Below are 19697 nucleotides of genomic sequence, written 5' to 3' on the forward strand. Positions count from 1 at the left end.
ACTTCCTTTTTCCTTCTCCCTGTCCTTCAACTTCCTTTCTCTATCCCCTGTCCTTTAACTTCCTTTTTCCTTCTCCCTATCCTTCAACTTCCTTTCTCTATCCCCTTTCCTTTAACTTCATTTTTCCTTCTCCCTGTCCTTCAACTTCTTTTCTCTCTCCCCTGTCCTTTAACTTCCTTTCTCCTTCTCCCTGTCCTTCAACTTCCTTTCTCTATTTACTTATTTTTTACTTTTTCTTATTCTCTAAGTTACTTTTTCTTTCCCCGTCCTTCCCCTTCCTATCTATATATAAATTTGGCTTGTCTGTTTGTTTGTTTGTTTGTGTCCAATAAACGTCAAAACGGCTGAACCGATCGGGCCCAAATTTTTTGTGGGACATCTAGGGACCCCAGGGAAGGCTTATGAATGATCAAAATTTCAAATATTTGTCTCCATCAAAATTTGATCTTCATTAAATTTTTGAAAATTTTGAAAATCCACGAATTTTTTTGTGAAAATCCGCGAATTATTTTTGTTTTGTTTTACGATGTACACAAAGAGAACATGTTCACAATTAATTTAGAAGATGGGCGCGAAGCGCCCTCTAAGGCTAGTACTATATATATAATTAGTGGTTTTTTTCAAGATTAATTCATATACAACATATATATATGTACATTGATATTTGATAGTTCGCCGAGACTCTTGATTAATTAATTTTACATTGTGTTTTATACTTTCCTATTTACAGCTCCTTTATGTATTTTGTATTTTTATTTTGTATGTATGTCCCATGGTATGGCCGGCTGTGTGTAAAATACATTCACACTAAATACTCTTTAAGTATATAAAAATACATATATGTTTTTGGAGAGTTATATTGCTACATGCTTTCTACCATAATTCCTCTTTTTGAAGAGCTGTGAGACAAATAAAAAGTTTTGAATTTTGATTTGCAATATGCATTGAAACTTAGTTGGGATCAAGTTTATAATGCAAGGAAAGTTAATTGCAGTTGCGTATACTCTGCGTACATATTGAAATCAGTTCTCTCTGGGCGGAATTTGTGAACACGAATAGATACATCAGTGTTACTTTAGTATCCGAGTAGGATAAAAGCATTGAATTTTGATAATTTACATAATAGTTTCCCCTGACCAAAATATTTCATTTTTTATGTAAAAGATGGATCCCATGTAAGGCTGTGACATCCATCTCCGGTTTACATTACCGCCCAGAGACAGTACACTGCAGTACAAAAGATGCGTACAATTGTATCAGTAGTTTTGCATCAAATTTCCCGGTTCCGTTGTCTAGATTGGAGGGAAAATGTTTTATATGTCTGATGCAACTTTAAACTTTTCCCAAAATATTACATTTGAATACTCAGCTCAAAACTTTTAATCCTCTACTGTCAACATGTAGGTTTTTATCATCCTGTTAACATTTGAAATAAAATTTAACAATTTACAATGAATTATCCTCTACCTGTTCTCTGTGTAAAATTTTTTCGCTTGTTTCTCAACCAATCTTTGAATTCGTGTTGCTTTTTTAATACTTTTCTTATGCCCGGACTGTATCAAAACACGCTGATTTTCCAGTTCGGTCCTGCTCCAGCAAGTATGACTATCGATCATAATTTAATTAAATAAACATAAATTTTTCGCCTTTCTCTTTTATACTTTTTGTATGCGGAAGAAAAATATAAAAAAACTCCATAAGTTTTAAGATTGTTAAACTATATATATCATAACGTGATTAAAAAACTCCATAAGTTTTAAGATTGTTAAACTATATATATCAACACGTGATTAAAACCTAATTTCAGAAGTCCAGTGTCCGAATTTAATGAAATTGAGCGCCGGCTTAAATCTTGAAATAATGAATATGATTTTTAACTGGAACCAACCATATTTGAGCTACGGCTTAAATTTAAGCCGCGGCTCAAATTCTTTAAATTCGGCCTCAGGGTGATCAATGAATAATTCGTTTTAATACTAGGAACTATTCCTCTGTTCATTGCAATAGTTTTACCTTATTAATGTTACTTTAATTGTCACTCTTTATTCCTTAAATCTTCAACTAATAAAACAACAAAAATGTCTACACATTCCACTTTTGAAATCAACTTTCTTTCTATTTTTTCCCGGAATTCATCTCACAATAAGACATCAGTCCCCCCACACTAAGTTTTCGGTGTGTTTTCTGCAGTGGTTTTCAGTACTCTGACCGAAGAAATAGTGGGGTGTAGTGGAGAGTACATATCGCAGAAGGATGTTCCAATGAAGTCCAGATAAACATATTCAGTGGTAGGCGATTATATCAACACAATGAAGACGTTTTTCGATTTCAAATTTGATTTAAATCAAGCTTTTAAACTGCATGGATACACATAAAAATAGAAGCCAAGAGAAGCTGTCAAGAAAAAAGCTTCTCCTTGATAACTTGTAAACTTGTAATTCGAAAAAAGCTTGTTAACAATCAAAACTTAAATAAAAAAGTCGTCTTCATTGTATTGATATAATTGCCTACCACTATAGTATCCGCTATCCAGCTGATTTAAGTGTTATCTAATTACCAACCCAGTTATTCTATTTATAGAACAAGAAGCTTTTCTCTATGAATTGCTGGGATCCAAGAGGAAGGATATTTTTTATGCAAATATCGTTGTTTAGAATATGTATATCACTTTAATCATGACTTAAGTAAAAATCAAATTTATGAAAAATTACTGGTACAATTTTGTGACCTCGTAGCCCCTCTTGTTTTAATTTCACGTCAAAGTAAAATAAGTTAGTATCAAATCAGAAATTAAAATTTTTGGTTCTTCTTCGTGGCTCTTTTACAACATGTTTAAAATTTCTACAGTCGTCATTGTATATATCTATAAAATGAATATGCATTATTTATAAGTGTATAGTATACATACAAATTATTGAGATTGGACATTGCAAACTTTGGGTTTTACTGCGAGGGGAAGAGGGTGGTGCAAATCTGGTTTAAGGGGAGTGACCGGCAATGTGTGGTAGTTGAACAGAGAATGTAGTATATTGCGGAGAAATTTTTAGGATTCATTTGAGACATATAACAAATTTTAATGATGTATAATCACTGAGTTTGAGCGCAAAGTTGCCGTTCAAAATCATCCATTTGGGTGGTTACGTTGTGCTAATCGATTTTTTAAAAATTATTAAATAACGACGACAAAAAATGTAAACAATGTTAGAATCACTTATTTCTAGTTCTTCAATATATTGAATTTATTATTCTTTATGAATTTGTTCGAAGGTTTCTTCAAATTCTTGAAATGTCGTCTTTTCAATAAAAATTCCAGGATATCTACTGAAAGTGTTTGTAAACTATGAGACATTACAGAAACCAATAACTGAATAAGATTACTTATTTTGGATGATGAAAGTCATTTTTTATTTTCTCAACCTGTTCCTAAACAACAGATTAGTTTACTGTAGAATTTTACTACATTTTTCGTCGTCGTTATTGAATATTTTTTTTAAAAACCGATTGTCAAAATCATCCCTCAAAAATTAAAAATCTATGAGAATTTTAAAGATTGAATTTGGGCTCTTGCTGAACAAATATGCCAATTTAAAAAAGTCTTATAGGTTTGAATTGATTCCCAAAAAATTCTGCATGATACTACTTTCACAGTTTAAATACCATACATTGCAGGTGACTCCCTTTAAGGAATTTACCGCAATATTTGTTATTAGCAGTTATATAATTCAACATTTGGTCTGGTAAGTTGCATGGTTAAATATAATCCAATACGATTAAATCATTTATTTTAGGGTTTTCCAATATTGTTTATTTTATCAGATATATTTCTATAAAAACCATTGAAAAAGAAAGAAAGGGGGCCCGGGGAAGCGAAAAGGTATCAAACTGAACCCCTAAAATGTTAAATATTTAATCGCTGAAAGCTACAAATTAGACAAACAAAATATCCTAATTACAATGTCGATTGTTGAATTTCAAAATTAAATTTTAATTGATCTATGCTAGAATGGGGGACATCATAAATTTAGATTAGCGGGATAAATATAATCATGAAAAATTTCCACCAAACATTTTCTGTTAAGTTTTGTAAAAATCATTTATATAGGGTGTCCCAAAAAGCATGGGAATTCAGAGACAAATTCAATATAGTCTTTGTTATGAATTAGCATTGTAATACCTAATTTCAAAAGCCATGATATTATTATTATATTTATAAAAAGGGTAAAAGACTGTAAAGATGTATCTATTATGTCTCCGCAAGATAAACAGTGAAGACGGACAAGTTTACTCTGTTTGTATACTGCAATTTTCTTGTTTTACTATGTACTACCGAATGCAGTCAAAACATAAACAAAAAAAATGTGAACATAGCAGACGAAACTCTTACAGATTACAGCTTTCTCAGTAGGTATCACTATACTAAATCATAGAATCATTTAAAAAGACGATATCGAATTCGTCAATAAATTCCCATGTTTATTGGGACACCCTGTACACTTATGTTCACTTTTGAATAATGCACTTAGCTCGCATTATACGCAACAACATAAAAATTGTTTAGTTATTAGTAAACAAAAAGTAAGATTTTTTGTTAACTTGACATCTAATAATAAGAAAGTATTACTCGAATTACTAAAATTCTTATAATCAGGCCACTCTGACCCTTTAGTAAAAGTAAATTTAACCTAAAGTGTGACCGCGTCAACCTTGTTGCACTGGCTAGTCCTATTGAGCATTATTTACCCAATGTCCGGGCGATACAGTACTAACCAGGACCGGAAAGGTTGACCCGGCTCGGAAATTCAAATGTACTAAGACTGCCCGTGTTATACCACCTTGTCTAGTACTAAAACGAGGAAAAGTTTTTTATCCTCTCCTACTTTTCCTCTACCATAGATCACTAAACTTATTCATGAAACTTATCCTAGAAATTATACTTATATCCCTTCATCCTTTTTACACCGTTAGCCTCAACAGGGAGATAACACATGGTTTGGTATGATAACACATGGTTTGGTATGATAACACATGTTTAGTATGGATAACATATGGTTTTGTATGGTTAAACATGGTTTTCTATTATTATATAATGTACGTCAGGGTATAGTACGGTTTTCTCTGTTCATATATTCCGTGTACCATAGTCCCCAGGGGACCAGCAATATTATTAGAAATTCTCTAACAGTGCACAGCATAAAATTATTTTTAACATCTCTGCAACATCCACCATTAAAGAGATTCTACGCAAGAACAGAACGTGTGCAGGATTACATTTAATAGAGTTTAAATTTAAAACATAATCCCCTCCCTTCCTCCTTCTATATAAATACTAATTACAAACCATTTTCATACAACCTTTACATACATATTTCATCTATATCAATACTAACAATGGAATACAAAATTTTTGTTTTGCAGCTAGAAATAGTTCAAACTCAGGGGGGTTGAATTTATTGAAATATTTTTATTTAATTAAAGAGACGTGACCCTCTCAAGAGTATCCTGTAAACCTCTATCAGTATCTGGGTAACAATGAGAAAGATGTTGTCGTTTTCATTTTCAAAATAATGCCAAATTTCCTTTATTTATTGTATCTGTAGCATTAGTCCGTAAGTCACTGTGATTAAGATACCACAATTGAAAATGATCTATTTTTAGATTTAAAAAGATGTATCATTCATCCTTTATCTGCAGAGAAAAGTTTAAAGACTAGCTTCTTGGACTTGACATACGTCTCCGAGGATATAATGCAAGGAAAGTTAATTGCGGTCGTGTATACTCTACGCACATATTGAAACCAGTTCTCTCTGGGCGGAATTTATAAACAATAATAGATGCATCATCAGAGTTCGGTTCGTATCCGCGGAGGATAAAAACATTTAATTTTGATAATTTTGATAATTCACATAAAAGTTTCCTTTGACCAGAATATTTCATTGACTTTTTATGTGAAAGATGAATCACATGTCAGGCTGTGACTCCGTCTTGTGTTTACCTTACCGCCCATAGACAGTACACTGCAGTACGAAAGATGCGTACACCTCTGAAATAACTGTCCTTACTTTATAACCTTGTGCCTCTCACTAATTTGAAGTTGACATCAAATTAAATGAAAGTTCCTTTAAGAAGACTGCAGTATGACTGACCACCATTGTTATCTTGTTTTACTATTATCTTTTATATTTTCTAGAGTAAAGGTTTCCATCAACCAAGAGTACACATGTCCTTCACAATCAGACCTAACAGACAAGACAACTTTCCTACATATTAGATTTAGATACCAGAAATAGACAACTCTTAATGTCAATACACTGTTGGTTTTAGGTAAAAAAGAAATGTTTGAAATATTATTTTCCAGAATTTTCTTTAAATTCACAAAAAAAAACCAATTCAGACCTATTATGTTTTTCTTTCATATTATTCTTATTTGTAAAAAATATGTTTAAGGATCTTGCAAAACCTTTTGTAATGATTTATAATATTTCCTTAAACAAGAAAGTTTTCCTAATGACGTCAATGTTTTCCTGTGAAATCATAATCATTTTTCAGGTTAAAATTGTATTCTAGCAGTGGTTTTGTTTTCTAGGTGTTTTAGCTGCATTCTATAATGAAATATATTCTAGCTGGGGTTGATATTCTATAGTTCTATTTTATCTGGCATTTCACTGTATTCTAGCTTTATTGTAGCCACATTGTATGCATATTCTAGTTATATCGAAGCTGGGGTTGATATTCTAGCTCCATTCTATCTGTAATTTTACTGTATTCTAGCTTTATTGTAGCGACATTGTAGGCAAATTCTAGCTATATCGAAGCTGGGGTTGGTATTCTAGCTCTATTCTATCTTGCATTTTACTGTATTCTAGCTTTATTGTAGCGACATTGTAAGCATATTCTAGCTATATAGAAGCTGGGGTTGGTATTCTAGCTCTATTCTATTTCCATTATATCTGTATTCTAGTAGGAGTTATTATTCTAACTGTATCCAAGCAACAAGCTAATTTGATCTGAATACAGATATTACAACAATAAGACCTGTTTTAAGCACAATAATTGCTTGAGTTGAGTAAGTAAATCCGAACTTAATTCTAATTGATATCAAATAAATTCTGGCCTCCAGGGACAAAATTGTCAATTAGATATAAATCACTTGAGGACACGTCCATATATTTACACTACGTTTATCTTTATGTCAAACCTGTCATTTTTCTACCGTTTATTTATGTTTATTGTCAATACTTGACTTGATATCTTTATTTACCGAGACCTGGCTAATTTAGCATTAAAGTAGCAAAAACAAGTAAATAGCAAAATATTGTTTGCTTAACAATTTGAAAAGTCTCAGCGCCGTTAGAATTTTTTCCTTTTAATTTCTGAAATAAAGTACTGTTTATTTGTTTCAATATTTCTTTCATAAGATTGGTAGATTTCTATGAGCTACATTTAATCTTTAAATTGTAAACTTATTTATCATAAATCCAATATTAAAGGGACTGTAAGCGTAATTTCAGAAATTTCACGCAAAAATGACAATGCCTGATTCACAACGATACCCTTAAAAGCTTTGTATGATCAAATAACTTCAAATCATTCACTTATTTGTCTTAAATCCTAACTAGATCCTTATATATCCTAACCAACCATCCGTCCTAACTAGATCCTTATATATCCTAACCAACCATCCGTCCTAACTGGATCCTTATATATCCTAACCAACCAGGAGAAGGATTGATTGTATTTCCTGTCATCACTGGAGAAGGTTTGCTCTTCATGGCTCATGATATGCCAGTCTCTTCTCCGAACCCAGGAAACCTGAAACAGTAGAAGTCAGGAGATCCCATGAAATCTTGATTTGTCACCTTTAAGCGGGATTAAAACAATCAATCAAGTATAACAAAGCTTTGAGAAAAATCGAAAAATAGTTTTTTTTTAAATTAAAAAAGCACATACTTTTGTACATTGAAGACACAACATATTGATTAAATTAAGTTAGTTCTGATCTAAATTTAAACAAACCAACAATGGATAAAGAAAAATGCTTAAGTTCCAATCTAATAATAAGAATCAGCTCAAACTGAGTTAGAATATACGCTAAGTCAGAGTTGTTAAAGGACTGCAGACGTAACTTTAAGTGGTGTCCGACTCACAACGGTACCCTGTAAACCTTAGCCAGAGAAATGAGATATCTTTATTCCTCCACTTGATAAATAATTATTTGTAATTGTATTTTCGCCAGAAAAGTGCCTCGTGCATTTATGCTGCATAGAAAATGAATGGAGTCAACATTTTTTTTAAAGAAACAATGGATATCTTCCTCATTGGTCCTCAAATAAAGATTTAAAGGTATCGTTGTGTAGTTATTAAGCCCCCCTTTTTATTTAGAGAACAGACCCTTTCAATAAAGTTTTTTTTCTGATCTTCCAAATCAAGGTTATAATGCAAGGAAAGTTTATTGCAGCTGCGTATACTCTGCATACATATTGAAACCAGTTCTCTCTGGGCGGAATTTGTAAACAATAATAGATGCATCAGTGTTCGGTTAGAATCCGAGGAGGTTAAAAGCATTAAATTTTGATCATTTTGATAATTCACATAATAGTTTCCTATGATCAGAATATTTCATTGACTTTTTATGTGAAAGATGGATCCCATTTCAGGCTTTGACATCCGTCTTGTGTTCACATTACCGCCCAGAGACAGTACACTGCAGTACAAAAGATGCGTACACCTCTGAAATAACTTTCCTTGCAGTATAACCTTGTTCCAAATGATCCTAAAATTGAGATGGTACAGTTATAAATCAACTTCTATTTACTACCAGTAGAAATTATCTGTTAAACATTATTTATAATATTTATAATATTGTCAAATAATAATATTTAAGACAGTATTTTCAACACAAAAAAAAGGAACTGATAAATTTGCTTCCTGATGCGCCTTTGATATTTCAAACTTTGACTTGTTGATATAAATAGATCCAACTAAACTTGTAGTTTAAATTTTAAAGGTCAATGACATAAAATTTCATTTCCTGTGTAGGAGTTATTTGGAGTTATTTCCGGTTTTAGTCCGTATTTTGTAAATCCTTGCTTAAATCCCCTGGAATTCAAGTATTGGGTAAACATCGGAGTTTGTTAAACCAGGTTTCTAGGTTAATAAATATTATAAATTTGAATTGAACCAAGATATTATCTTTTAAATATTTCCTTACTGCTTTGTTGCTGGAGGTTGTTTTCTATTTTTCTTTAGTTTCCTTAACTCCAGGTTATATTTACAGTGTGAGGAAGAATATAGAGCGGAGCCTGTAGAAAATACAACCCGGAGACAATCCGATTCAGAGATTTACATTTCTCCTGAGAATTTAAGAATAGTCCCAGCACTCTGTTTTTCTCTTTTTAACCAAAGTCTCATTGGTCATTAAAGAACCCTTTACTGTTCATATTGGCAGAGGGGGGGGGGAGGCAGGGGGAGTGATCCCTAACAAATTATACTCAGTTGCAAGGAAAGTTAATTGCAGTTGCGTATACTCTGCGTACATATTGAAACCGGTTCTCTCTGGTCTGAATTTGTAAACAAGAACAGATGCATCAGTGTTCGTTCAGTATCCGAGAAGGTTAAAAGCATTGAATTTTGATAATATTAATAGTTCAAATAATAGTTTCCTATGACCATAATATTTCATTGATTTTATTATGTGAAAGATGGTTCCCTTTTCCGGCTTCGACATCCGTCTTGTGTTTATATTACCGCCCATGAGACAGTACACTACATTACAAAAGATGCGTACTCCTCTGAAATAACTTTCCTTGCATTATAACCTTGCTTCCGGCCCGGCACTTAATCTTTAACTATACTAGGCTTTTAGGGCGCTTCGCGCCCATCTTCTATTTCAACTTTTAACTGTGGCTTTAACTGTGAGCATCTTCTCTTTCTACAGTATAAAACAAAAACAAAAAAGTTTTTTCGCGCATTTTCAAAATCTTTAAAAAAAATTTAAAAAGTTTTTAACACAAATTTTTTAAATTTTGATAATTCATAAACCTTCCCTGGGGTCACGTGAGGTCCCACACAAAATTTGGGCCCGATCGGTTCATCCGTTTCGACGTTTATTGGATACAAACAAACAGACAAGCCAAATTCATATAGAGATATATGAACAAGGGTATCTACCTCATCGTTGTCCGGGTAAAGGTTTAAAGGATAGCTTTGTGAATCTTTATAAATGAAAAGTGATTTGAAATTACGTCTAAAGTCCCTTTAAAGTAGGTTTGTTAGAGCGAGTGTTCCTTTAAAGTAGGTTTGTTAGAGCGGGTGTTTCTCCGATATCGAGGAGCAGAGTTCAGTAAATAGTAATTGCTTTCATCCTATAGATTAGGAGAATTAGAGAAGACAGGATTTGGCAAATTAGGATTAATTGTTTTTAAGAGTTGCCTGGGAACCAATCCATGATGTTCAATAAGCTTTTCAGCACGTGAATACAACTCTAGAAAGGAATTGAGTCTCTGCCACAAACTCAAGCTTTCTAATCCCTATATCTTAGTAACCTGAGCTTGTAAATTGGGTTGAAAATTTACTCAAATTTACCCAATTCCTTTGTATTTTTTAAAGAATTTATCTAATATGGTCAAATTTATTTTAAGTATTTTTTAAGGAGTACAGAAAATAAATCCACGCCAGTATTTTTTGTTCAGTGTTTTATTTTCTCGATTTATCTATTTTCAATTTGAAGGCTCGTCAATCATCCTAAATCAATGTTTTTTTTTGAAATACTAGAATTAAGAAAATATTACACAAATTACCTTTTTGCACACTTCTTATTACCTCAATTTTATTGTTCTTTCGCAAGTTTAAATTATAAAGCAATTCATCATTTTTACAGTCTAAAATACTGGAATTAGCGGAAAGTTGGTTAAATAAATGGTGTTCAAACTTCAACTAAATTATACTGCTTTCTTATTTTTAGAAATCTTCAAATTTTTGACAAACTTAATTGACTTTATAATTCTATTGCACTTTTTAACTTGTTTCTTTTATAATTCATACAATCATGATTTTGAGCATTGGTTTTTAAAAAACAGTTAAATGACGACCACGAAAATTATTACAAAAACTCTAAAGAAAATTGATAAGTTGTTTAGGAACAGGATGAGAAAATAAGTAATCTTATTCAGTTATTGGTCTCATTGTAAATAAACATTTTCTGCATCGTAAAAATGTCTGAAAGGTCTCACATTTTAATCCTAAAAAAATCTCTACAAAACTGCACTCTCACCTCAACTACCATTTCTAGACAGACACTCCCTTTAAACATGGTTTGGGTTGATGACACATGGTTTGGTGTACACATGGTTTGGTGTGATAACACGTGGTTTGGTGTGATAACACATAGCTTGATTTGAAAACCCTTGGTTTAGTATGATAACACATGGTTTGGTATGATGGCACATGGTTTTGTATGATGGCACATGGTTTGGTATGATAAACATGGTTTGGTATGATAACACATGTTTAGTATGGATAACAAATGGTTTGGTATGATAACGCATGTTTGGTATGGATAACACATGGTTTGGTATGATGGCACATGTTTGGTATGGATAACACATGGTTTGGTATGATGCCACATGCTTTGGTATGATAACACATGGTTGGTATGATAACACATGTTTGGTTGGATAACACATGGTTTGGTATGATAACACATGTTTGGTATGTATAACACATGGTTTGGTATGATAACACATGTTTGGTATGTATAACACATGGTTTGGTATGATAACACATGTTTGGTATGTATAACACACGGTTTGGTATGATAACACATTTTTGGTTGGATAACACATGGTTTGGTATGATAACACATGGTTTGGTATGATAACACATGGTTTGGTATGATAACACATGGTTTGGTATGATAACACATGGTTTGGTATGATAACACATGTTTAGTATGGATAACATATGGTTTTGTATGGTTAAACATGGTTTTCTATTATTATATAATGTACGTCAGGGTATAGTACGGTTTTCTCTGTTCATATATTCCGTGTACCATAGTCCCCAGGGGACCAGCAATATTATTAGAAATTCTCTAACAGTGCACAGCATAAAATTATTTTTAACATCTCTGCAACATCCACCATTAAAGAGATTCTACGCAAGAACAGAACGTGTGCAGGATTACATTTAATAGAGTTTAAATTTAAAACATAATCCCCTCCCTTCCTCCTTCTATATAAATACTAATTACAAACCATTTTCATACAACCTTTACATACATATTTCATCTATATCAATACTAACAATGGAATACAAAATTTTTGTTTTGCAGCTAGAAATAGTTCAAACTCAGGGGGGTTGAATTTATTGAAATATTTTTATTTAATTAAAGAGACGTGACCCTCTCAAGAGTATCCTGTAAACCTCTATCAGTATCTGGGTAACAATGAGAAAGATGTTGTCGTTTTCATTTTCAAAATAATGCCAAATTTCCTTTATTTATTGTATCTGTAGCATTAGTCCGTAAGTCACTGTGATTAAGATACCACAATTGAAAATGATCTATTTTTAGATTTAAAAAGATGTATCATTCATCCTTTATCTGCAGAGAAAAGTTTAAAGACTAGCTTCTTGGACTTGACATACGTCTCCGAGGATATAATGCAAGGAAAGTTAATTGCGGTCGTGTATACTCTACGCACATATTGAAACCAGTTCTCTCTGGGCGGAATTTATAAACAATAATAGATGCATCATCAGAGTTCGGTTCGTATCCGCGGAGGATAAAAACATTTAATTTTGATAATTTTGATAATTCACATAAAAGTTTCCTTTGACCAGAATATTTCATTGACTTTTTATGTGAAAGATGAATCACATGTCAGGCTGTGACTCCGTCTTGTGTTTACCTTACCGCCCATAGACAGTACACTGCAGTACGAAAGATGCGTACACCTCTGAAATAACTGTCCTTACTTTATAACCTTGTGCCTCTCACTAATTTGAAGTTGACATCAAATTAAATGAAAGTTCCTTTAAGAAGACTGCAGTATGACTGACCACCATTGTTATCTTGTTTTACTATTATCTTTTATATTTTCTAGAGTAAAGGTTTCCATCAACCAAGAGTACACATGTCCTTCACAATCAGACCTAACAGACAAGACAACTTTCCTACATATTAGATTTAGATACCAGAAATAGACAACTCTTAATGTCAATACACTGTTGGTTTTAGGTAAAAAAGAAATGTTTGAAATATTATTTTCCAGAATTTTCTTTAAATTCACAAAAAAAAACCAATTCAGACCTTTTTATTCAAAATTAAAACCTTTAATTTATGTTTTCTTATTTTTTTGTGGATTTTGAAAAAAAATCTTTTTGAGGCAATTTTTATTTAATTTTATCCATCCATAAATCTTACCTGGGATTATGTGAGCCCGTTCGGTTTACCGTTTTCACGTTTATCGGTTACAAAGAAACAAACAGAAAAGCAAGTATTTATATAGATGGGTGGAAACGTTAGAAAATAATGCACAAGTTCTCCTTCAGGACTATTTATTATTTTCCATTCATTTTAAATCTATAGAAAACCTCTTCGTTGAAACTGTTTCCGCCTCCATTTTGAACGGATACAAAGCGACTTCCGGGTTCAATCTTTCTTGAAAACATCACAATGTATCGAAATTTTAAAAATAGTTTTTGTGTCGAACCAAAGCCAGAGCATAAATTGAAAAGTTTTCTGACTGGGTTTATTTGGTTGCTTGTGCGATGTTAGGTACATTTTCCCAAGCGGAAACTTTCAAAGTATGTTTTAGCCGCAGCCCTTGACCCCTAGCAAAAAAAAGTTCGCGGATTAAAAATAAAAAATGTGGATTTTCAAAATTTAATGAAAATCGAATTTTGTTGGAGGCAAACTTTTAAAATTTTGATCATCTATAAACCTTCCCTTTGGACATGTGAAGTACCACACAAAATTTGGGCCCAATCAGTTTAGCCGTTTTGACGTTTATTGGATACAAACAAAGAGACAGACAAACAGACAAACAAAGTAAATAAATAGATGTTTAGCAAACACTGGCATCAAAATATTTCTATACATCGAAAGTATTTCAATATGGCGTTTCCTTCCACCCCGGTTTCCCGCCATATCTTAGATTTTATGTTGGAAAATGGTGATTTTCAGAATGTATTCTCTATAATGTATTTTAGAGGATAAAGTTTTAGAATTGCATTTTAAGAAAAATCGTATGAAATGATATTGTTTTAAAGTGAAGGATTTAAGTTTAGATTCTGCAGGAACATGATATAAATATATATACCAAGAATGTAATGCAAGGAAAGTTAATTGCGGTCGTGTATACTCTGCGTACATATTGAAACCAGTTCTCTCTGGGCGGAATTTGTAAACAAGAATAGATGCATCAGAGTTCGTTTAGTATCTGAGGAGGATAAAAGCATTAAGTTTTGATAATTTTGATAATTCACATAATAGTTTCCTATGACCATAATATTTCATTGATTTTTTTATGTGAAAGATGGATCCCATGTCAGGCTTTAACATCCGTCTTGTGTTTACATTACCGCCCAGAGACAGTACACTGCAGTACAAAAGATGTGTACACTTCTGAAATAACTTTCCTTGCATTACATCCTTGATATATACTAGCTTGTTGAATTGCAGATCAAAAAGCGATCGTATTCAAAGTCTCAAATTTTAAATAGGAAATACTTTGAAGTTTACTTTAGTAAATTCCAAAACCAAACTGAGCTTTACGGATGTTAAGTTTTAGATTTTTTTTGGAAAATGCATAAGATATTTTGCATTGATTATAAAAATGGGTCTGTGTACACTGCACAACTGCAGTTTTTCATATTCACTAAGCTGTTGAGAATCCTAACTAAAAGTAGTCTTTTTATTCTAAAATTAAACGGGTTCCAAAAAAAAGAAAATATATGTTAAGAATATTGCCGTGAGGAACTATGTATTACATCTAGCAAGGTTAAGGCTGAAGAAACACTAGAATATAATTAATGATACATGAACATCTATATATCGAACCCCAATACAGGGAAGAAAAGGCAACTATTTTCCGAAAAGAGTTATTTTCATAGAGTTTAGGAAAAGTTAGGGTTTTCTGGAAAAATATATTATATGAAATCCTCGGTTATAACTTCAACTCAAAAATAAAACTTCCCGTAGTTGATTATTTTTAGCAAACCAAGAGAGTTTTTTCCTTCTTTACAAAACATGATAAAGAAGTTAATCCTTACAAACACAAAGAGTCAATCCTTCTTTGGATGTTCATTTACTCTATTTGATAAAGGTAATTTCAAATCGTAAAAATGTATCTGTTTTTGGTTTTCAGTATCTAAGAAATTCTCGTTAACTTTATGACTCAACTAGCTATGTAATTCTTGTAAACTATATGACTCTAGTTCTATTTTTAACTCTGTAATTCTTGTATTCTCTATGACTCTAGCTCTATTTCTAACTCCTGTAATTATTGTATTCTCTATGACTCTAGCTCTGTTCCTATCTCTGTAATTCTTGTATTCTCTATGACTCTAGCTCTATTTCTAACTCCTGTAATTATTGTATTCTCTATGACTCTAGCTCTGTTCCTATCTCTGTAATTCTTGTATTCTCTATGACTCTAGCTCTATTTCTAACTCTGTAATTCTTGTATTCTCTATGACTCTAGGGAATACCAATCTTGACTCTGGTGTTAGCAGCATGAACTTTGCAGTAAACTAACACTGAACATCTGATCTTCACAATTAAATAACTTTTAAAGAATATTCACAGTATAGTAACCTAATTTGAAAACTAATTTTATTTCAAGTTTTCATTTAAAAATTATGGTTTTACAAAGATGTTGATTACCTTTTTGGCAGAAAAGACCGATAAGTATAATTTTTTAAAACTAAAAATCGTCATTGCGTTGCGCAATATTAAAATCAATAAAATATTAATACATGCCCTTAAGATCGGAAGTATGGTTGTATAAAGCTATAAATATCCGGGTATATAGAACCCGGCCCCATGCAGCTTGTATCTCTTTCTATAGTTGAGAAACTAATAATCTCTCTTTGTAGTGGTAGATTAATAAATATTATATATGCTACAGTTATAGATACTAGATATTATATTTTTATATTCTACTACAGTTTATACTTTTTATATCTCAATCGACCAAGTTAGCAGTATAAAAACAAATGTCAGTGAGTTTTAATTTTAGAACCAATTTATTTCGAAATTTAACAGATTGTTTAGTAAAGAAAATGGTGAGATATTATGTTCAGAATTTCATACAAAGATTGTAATTTTGACATCCTTACGGTTTAGTTAATTTTCCAAACGAAATATTACGCTTTTTCAACAATTTTTAATTGTATAATGTATAATAGCCTAAACGTTGTGTTTAATGGATTAGATATGTTATGCTCTGCATTTAGGATGAGAGAAAAACTGTATTTATAGAGATATTTTGCATCCATTTTTGTTTGCTTTGGATTAGGTTTGATTATATTTTCACACATTTTTTCAAAGGTTGATAACCTGACATTTTACAATTTTCCAGGGGTTTAAACCTTTTGGTCGGTATAAATATAAAAGATGGAGATACATTCATGAAACAGGACTCAATAGATATAAATGTTATCTAAGGAATGAGATACAAAAACAAAAAAAATATTGATTTGAAAGATTTGGAACTCACAAAACCGGAACTGAAATATTAATATTGACAAATAAAAAAACTATTTTACGAATCTTTTCTATGGGTTTTAATAAAAACTAGTTAGGTTTACGTCCCGTGGTGGACATATCCTGCAAGGATCACTTCAATTAGGGGATTAATTATTTATCCTATAATTTAAAATTACCCAGATTGGATATCGAAATCAAGTGTTCAAGATTAGCAATACTCAGCTGCACAGACAATTTTTAGTAAGATTTATCTAGGTTAGACCATTTTATTCTCGTAATCTTTTCTTCCAACATCAAACAACTCATTTGGACAATAAAGACAATAATTAGAAAAAAATCATCAAATAGTTTTCAGGGGAAAAAAAGTTTAATTCAGAGCTTGCGCCATAACAAAATTCTAGAAAGACACAATTCACTATTCTAAAATTCATTTTTTAATGACAAAGGAATTGAGTCTTTGCCACAAATTTATATTTTCTTGTCCTGATATCTTTGCAGCCTGATGATGTAAACCTTCGACATTTCAAACTTAGTCTTTTTGATATATCAGAATTTATAGTTTGAAATATCAAAGGTCTACGACGTCGGGTTGAAAAATATAGGGATTAAAACTTTTGAGTTTGTGGCAAACACTCAATTCCTTTCTGTGAGACAAAATTCTAAACGACGAAAGGACTTAAAACAAAACTTAAGAAGTTACGCCATCTTTAGTTTTCTCTTCACAGTTTAGGGGTTCCTTATTGTCCTTTAAGAAATTGTCATTGGGGTCGACATTAAGAGATCCAATGATATTCATTAAATTGGTTTTGTTTGATAATCGAGGAAAAGTTGAAAACCTGCCTTGCTCTCACTGCAGGGGATTATGGACAATTTTCCAGAGTGGTTTTCAAGCCTCTCAATGCATTTTTAGCTGCAAAATCACCGCTTCATATCTTCCCCCGTCATATCCTTTCTTTTTATATTACTCAACACATTCCTTCTCCATACTCTTATACTTTTACATCAACAAAATATTAGATTTTACAGCTGATCAACAACATATTAGATTTTACAGCTGATCAACAATATATTAGATTTTACAGCTGATCAACAATATATTAGATTTTACAGCTGATCAACAACATATTAGATTTTACTGCTGATCAACAATATATTAGATTTTACAGCTGATTAACAACATATTAGATTTTACAGCTGATCAACAAAATATTAGATTTTACAGCTGATCAACAACATATTAGATTTTACAGCTGATTAACAATATATTAGATTTTACAGCTGATCAACAATATATTAGATTTTACAGCTGATCAACAATATATTAGATTTTAGCTGATTAACAACATATTAGATTTTACAGCTGATCAACAATATATTAGATTTTACAGCTGATCAACAAAATATTAGATTTTACAGATGAATCCTTCTCTTTTTGATCCTTACCTTTTTTAATCCTTCCCATGTACTATCCTTGTCATTTTTAATTCTTCCCATTTACAATCCTTTCCATTTACATTCCTTCTCATTTACAATCCTTCCTTTTTTCAATTCTTCATATTTAAAATTCTTGCTATTTTCAATCCTTTCCCATTTACAATTCTTTCCATTTACAATCCTTCCTTTTTTCAATTCTTCATATTTACAATCCTTGCTATTTTCAATCCTTTCCCATTTACAATTCTTTCCATTTACAATCCTTCCCATTTACAATCCTTCTACTTTTCAATCTTCCCATTTACGATCTTTCTACATTTTAATCCTTCCCCTTTTTAATCTTTTCCAATTTACAATCCTTCCCATTTGATATCCTTCTCATTTACAATCCTTCCTATTTACAATCCTTCCCATTTACAATCCTTCCCTTTTCAGTCCTTCCTTTTTTCAATTCTTCATATTTACAATGCTTGTTATTTTTAATCTTTTCCCATTAACAATCTTTCCCATTAAAAACCCTTCACATTTTCAATCCTTTCCCATTTACAATCCTTCTACTTTTCAATCATCCCATTTACGATCCTTCTACATTTTAATCCTTCCCCTTTTTAATCTTTTCCATTTACAATCCTTCCCATTTACAATCCTTTCCATTTACAATCCTTCCCATAAAAAATCCTTCAAATTTTCATTCCTTTCCCATTTACAATCCTTCACAGTTTTCTTTGTTGATTTTTTTCTTTTTAAGAAATTTTTTTCTATTTTTATCTTTATCATTTCTAATTTATTATATTGTTCTTTTAAAGCGACCGCGCTGATTTAACATTCGGTCCTTGATCCAATCAGGGTTCTGTCATGTGTTTGGTGTCTATTCTGAACCAATAGAAATTGCATGGCGGTAACATCCATCTTTCTATCTATCTCATTATCCAATTAGAGATGAATCCTTATATCGGTGCTATAACAAGTAAATGGAAATAGTTACGCATACTGAAACTATCTAGTGGACCAATGAAACGTAGCTTTTCTTTGTCACAAACTCTGATTTATGTATACCTTAGATATTTCAATCCTTCTAGATTAAACAAATCTATGTTTGAAATATCAGAGATTTACACTATCAGGTGGCACTATCAGATATAAGGATTAGAAGATTTGAGTTTGTGAAAAAGCCTCAATTTATTTTTGTGCTTTTTCTGTTTAATACTTTTTTGATGGCGTATGCGTTTTATATGAATTATACAAAAATTAAACTACTTGAGATGGAATTTAAAGAATTTGAGCCGCGGTTTAAATCCGCCAAAACTTGGTTTAAATTAAGCGCCGGCTTAAATCTTGAAACATTTGATACAATTGTAAGTGAAACCCACTATATTTAAACCGCGGCTTAAATTTGAACCGCCGCTCAAATTCTTTAAATTCGGCCACTGTTTACTTTAGTTAAGTGTAGTCTGGGTTTATAAGAAAAAGAGAATAAAACTTCATTTTCCGAGTTTTCTCATTCTCTGCGCTTAAAGGATTACAACTTAGTTTGAGGGAAAACAATGTTATTGAA

The 19697-nt window shown here is 31.8% G+C and overlaps 1 protein-coding gene across 1 annotated transcript in view; it reads right to left on the minus strand.

The window, feature by feature from the left end:
* Window positions 1-19697, minus strand: part of LOC111699650 (zwei Ig domain protein zig-8) — a 40923-nt gene that overhangs the window by 15271 nt on the left and 5955 nt on the right. The window contains exon 3 of the mRNA XM_023470374.1: window positions 7739-7809. Within this exon, the coding sequence (XP_023326142.1) occupies window positions 7739-7809 (71 nt within the window). The remainder of the gene's footprint in view (window positions 1-7738; window positions 7810-19697) is intronic.

The sequence above is a fragment of the Eurytemora carolleeae genome, unplaced genomic scaffold, assembly GCF_000591075.1.
Source record: "Eurytemora carolleeae unplaced genomic scaffold, Eaff_2.0 scaffold339, whole genome shotgun sequence".
In the NCBI taxonomy this organism is placed as follows: domain Eukaryota; kingdom Metazoa; phylum Arthropoda; class Copepoda; order Calanoida; family Temoridae; genus Eurytemora; species Eurytemora carolleeae.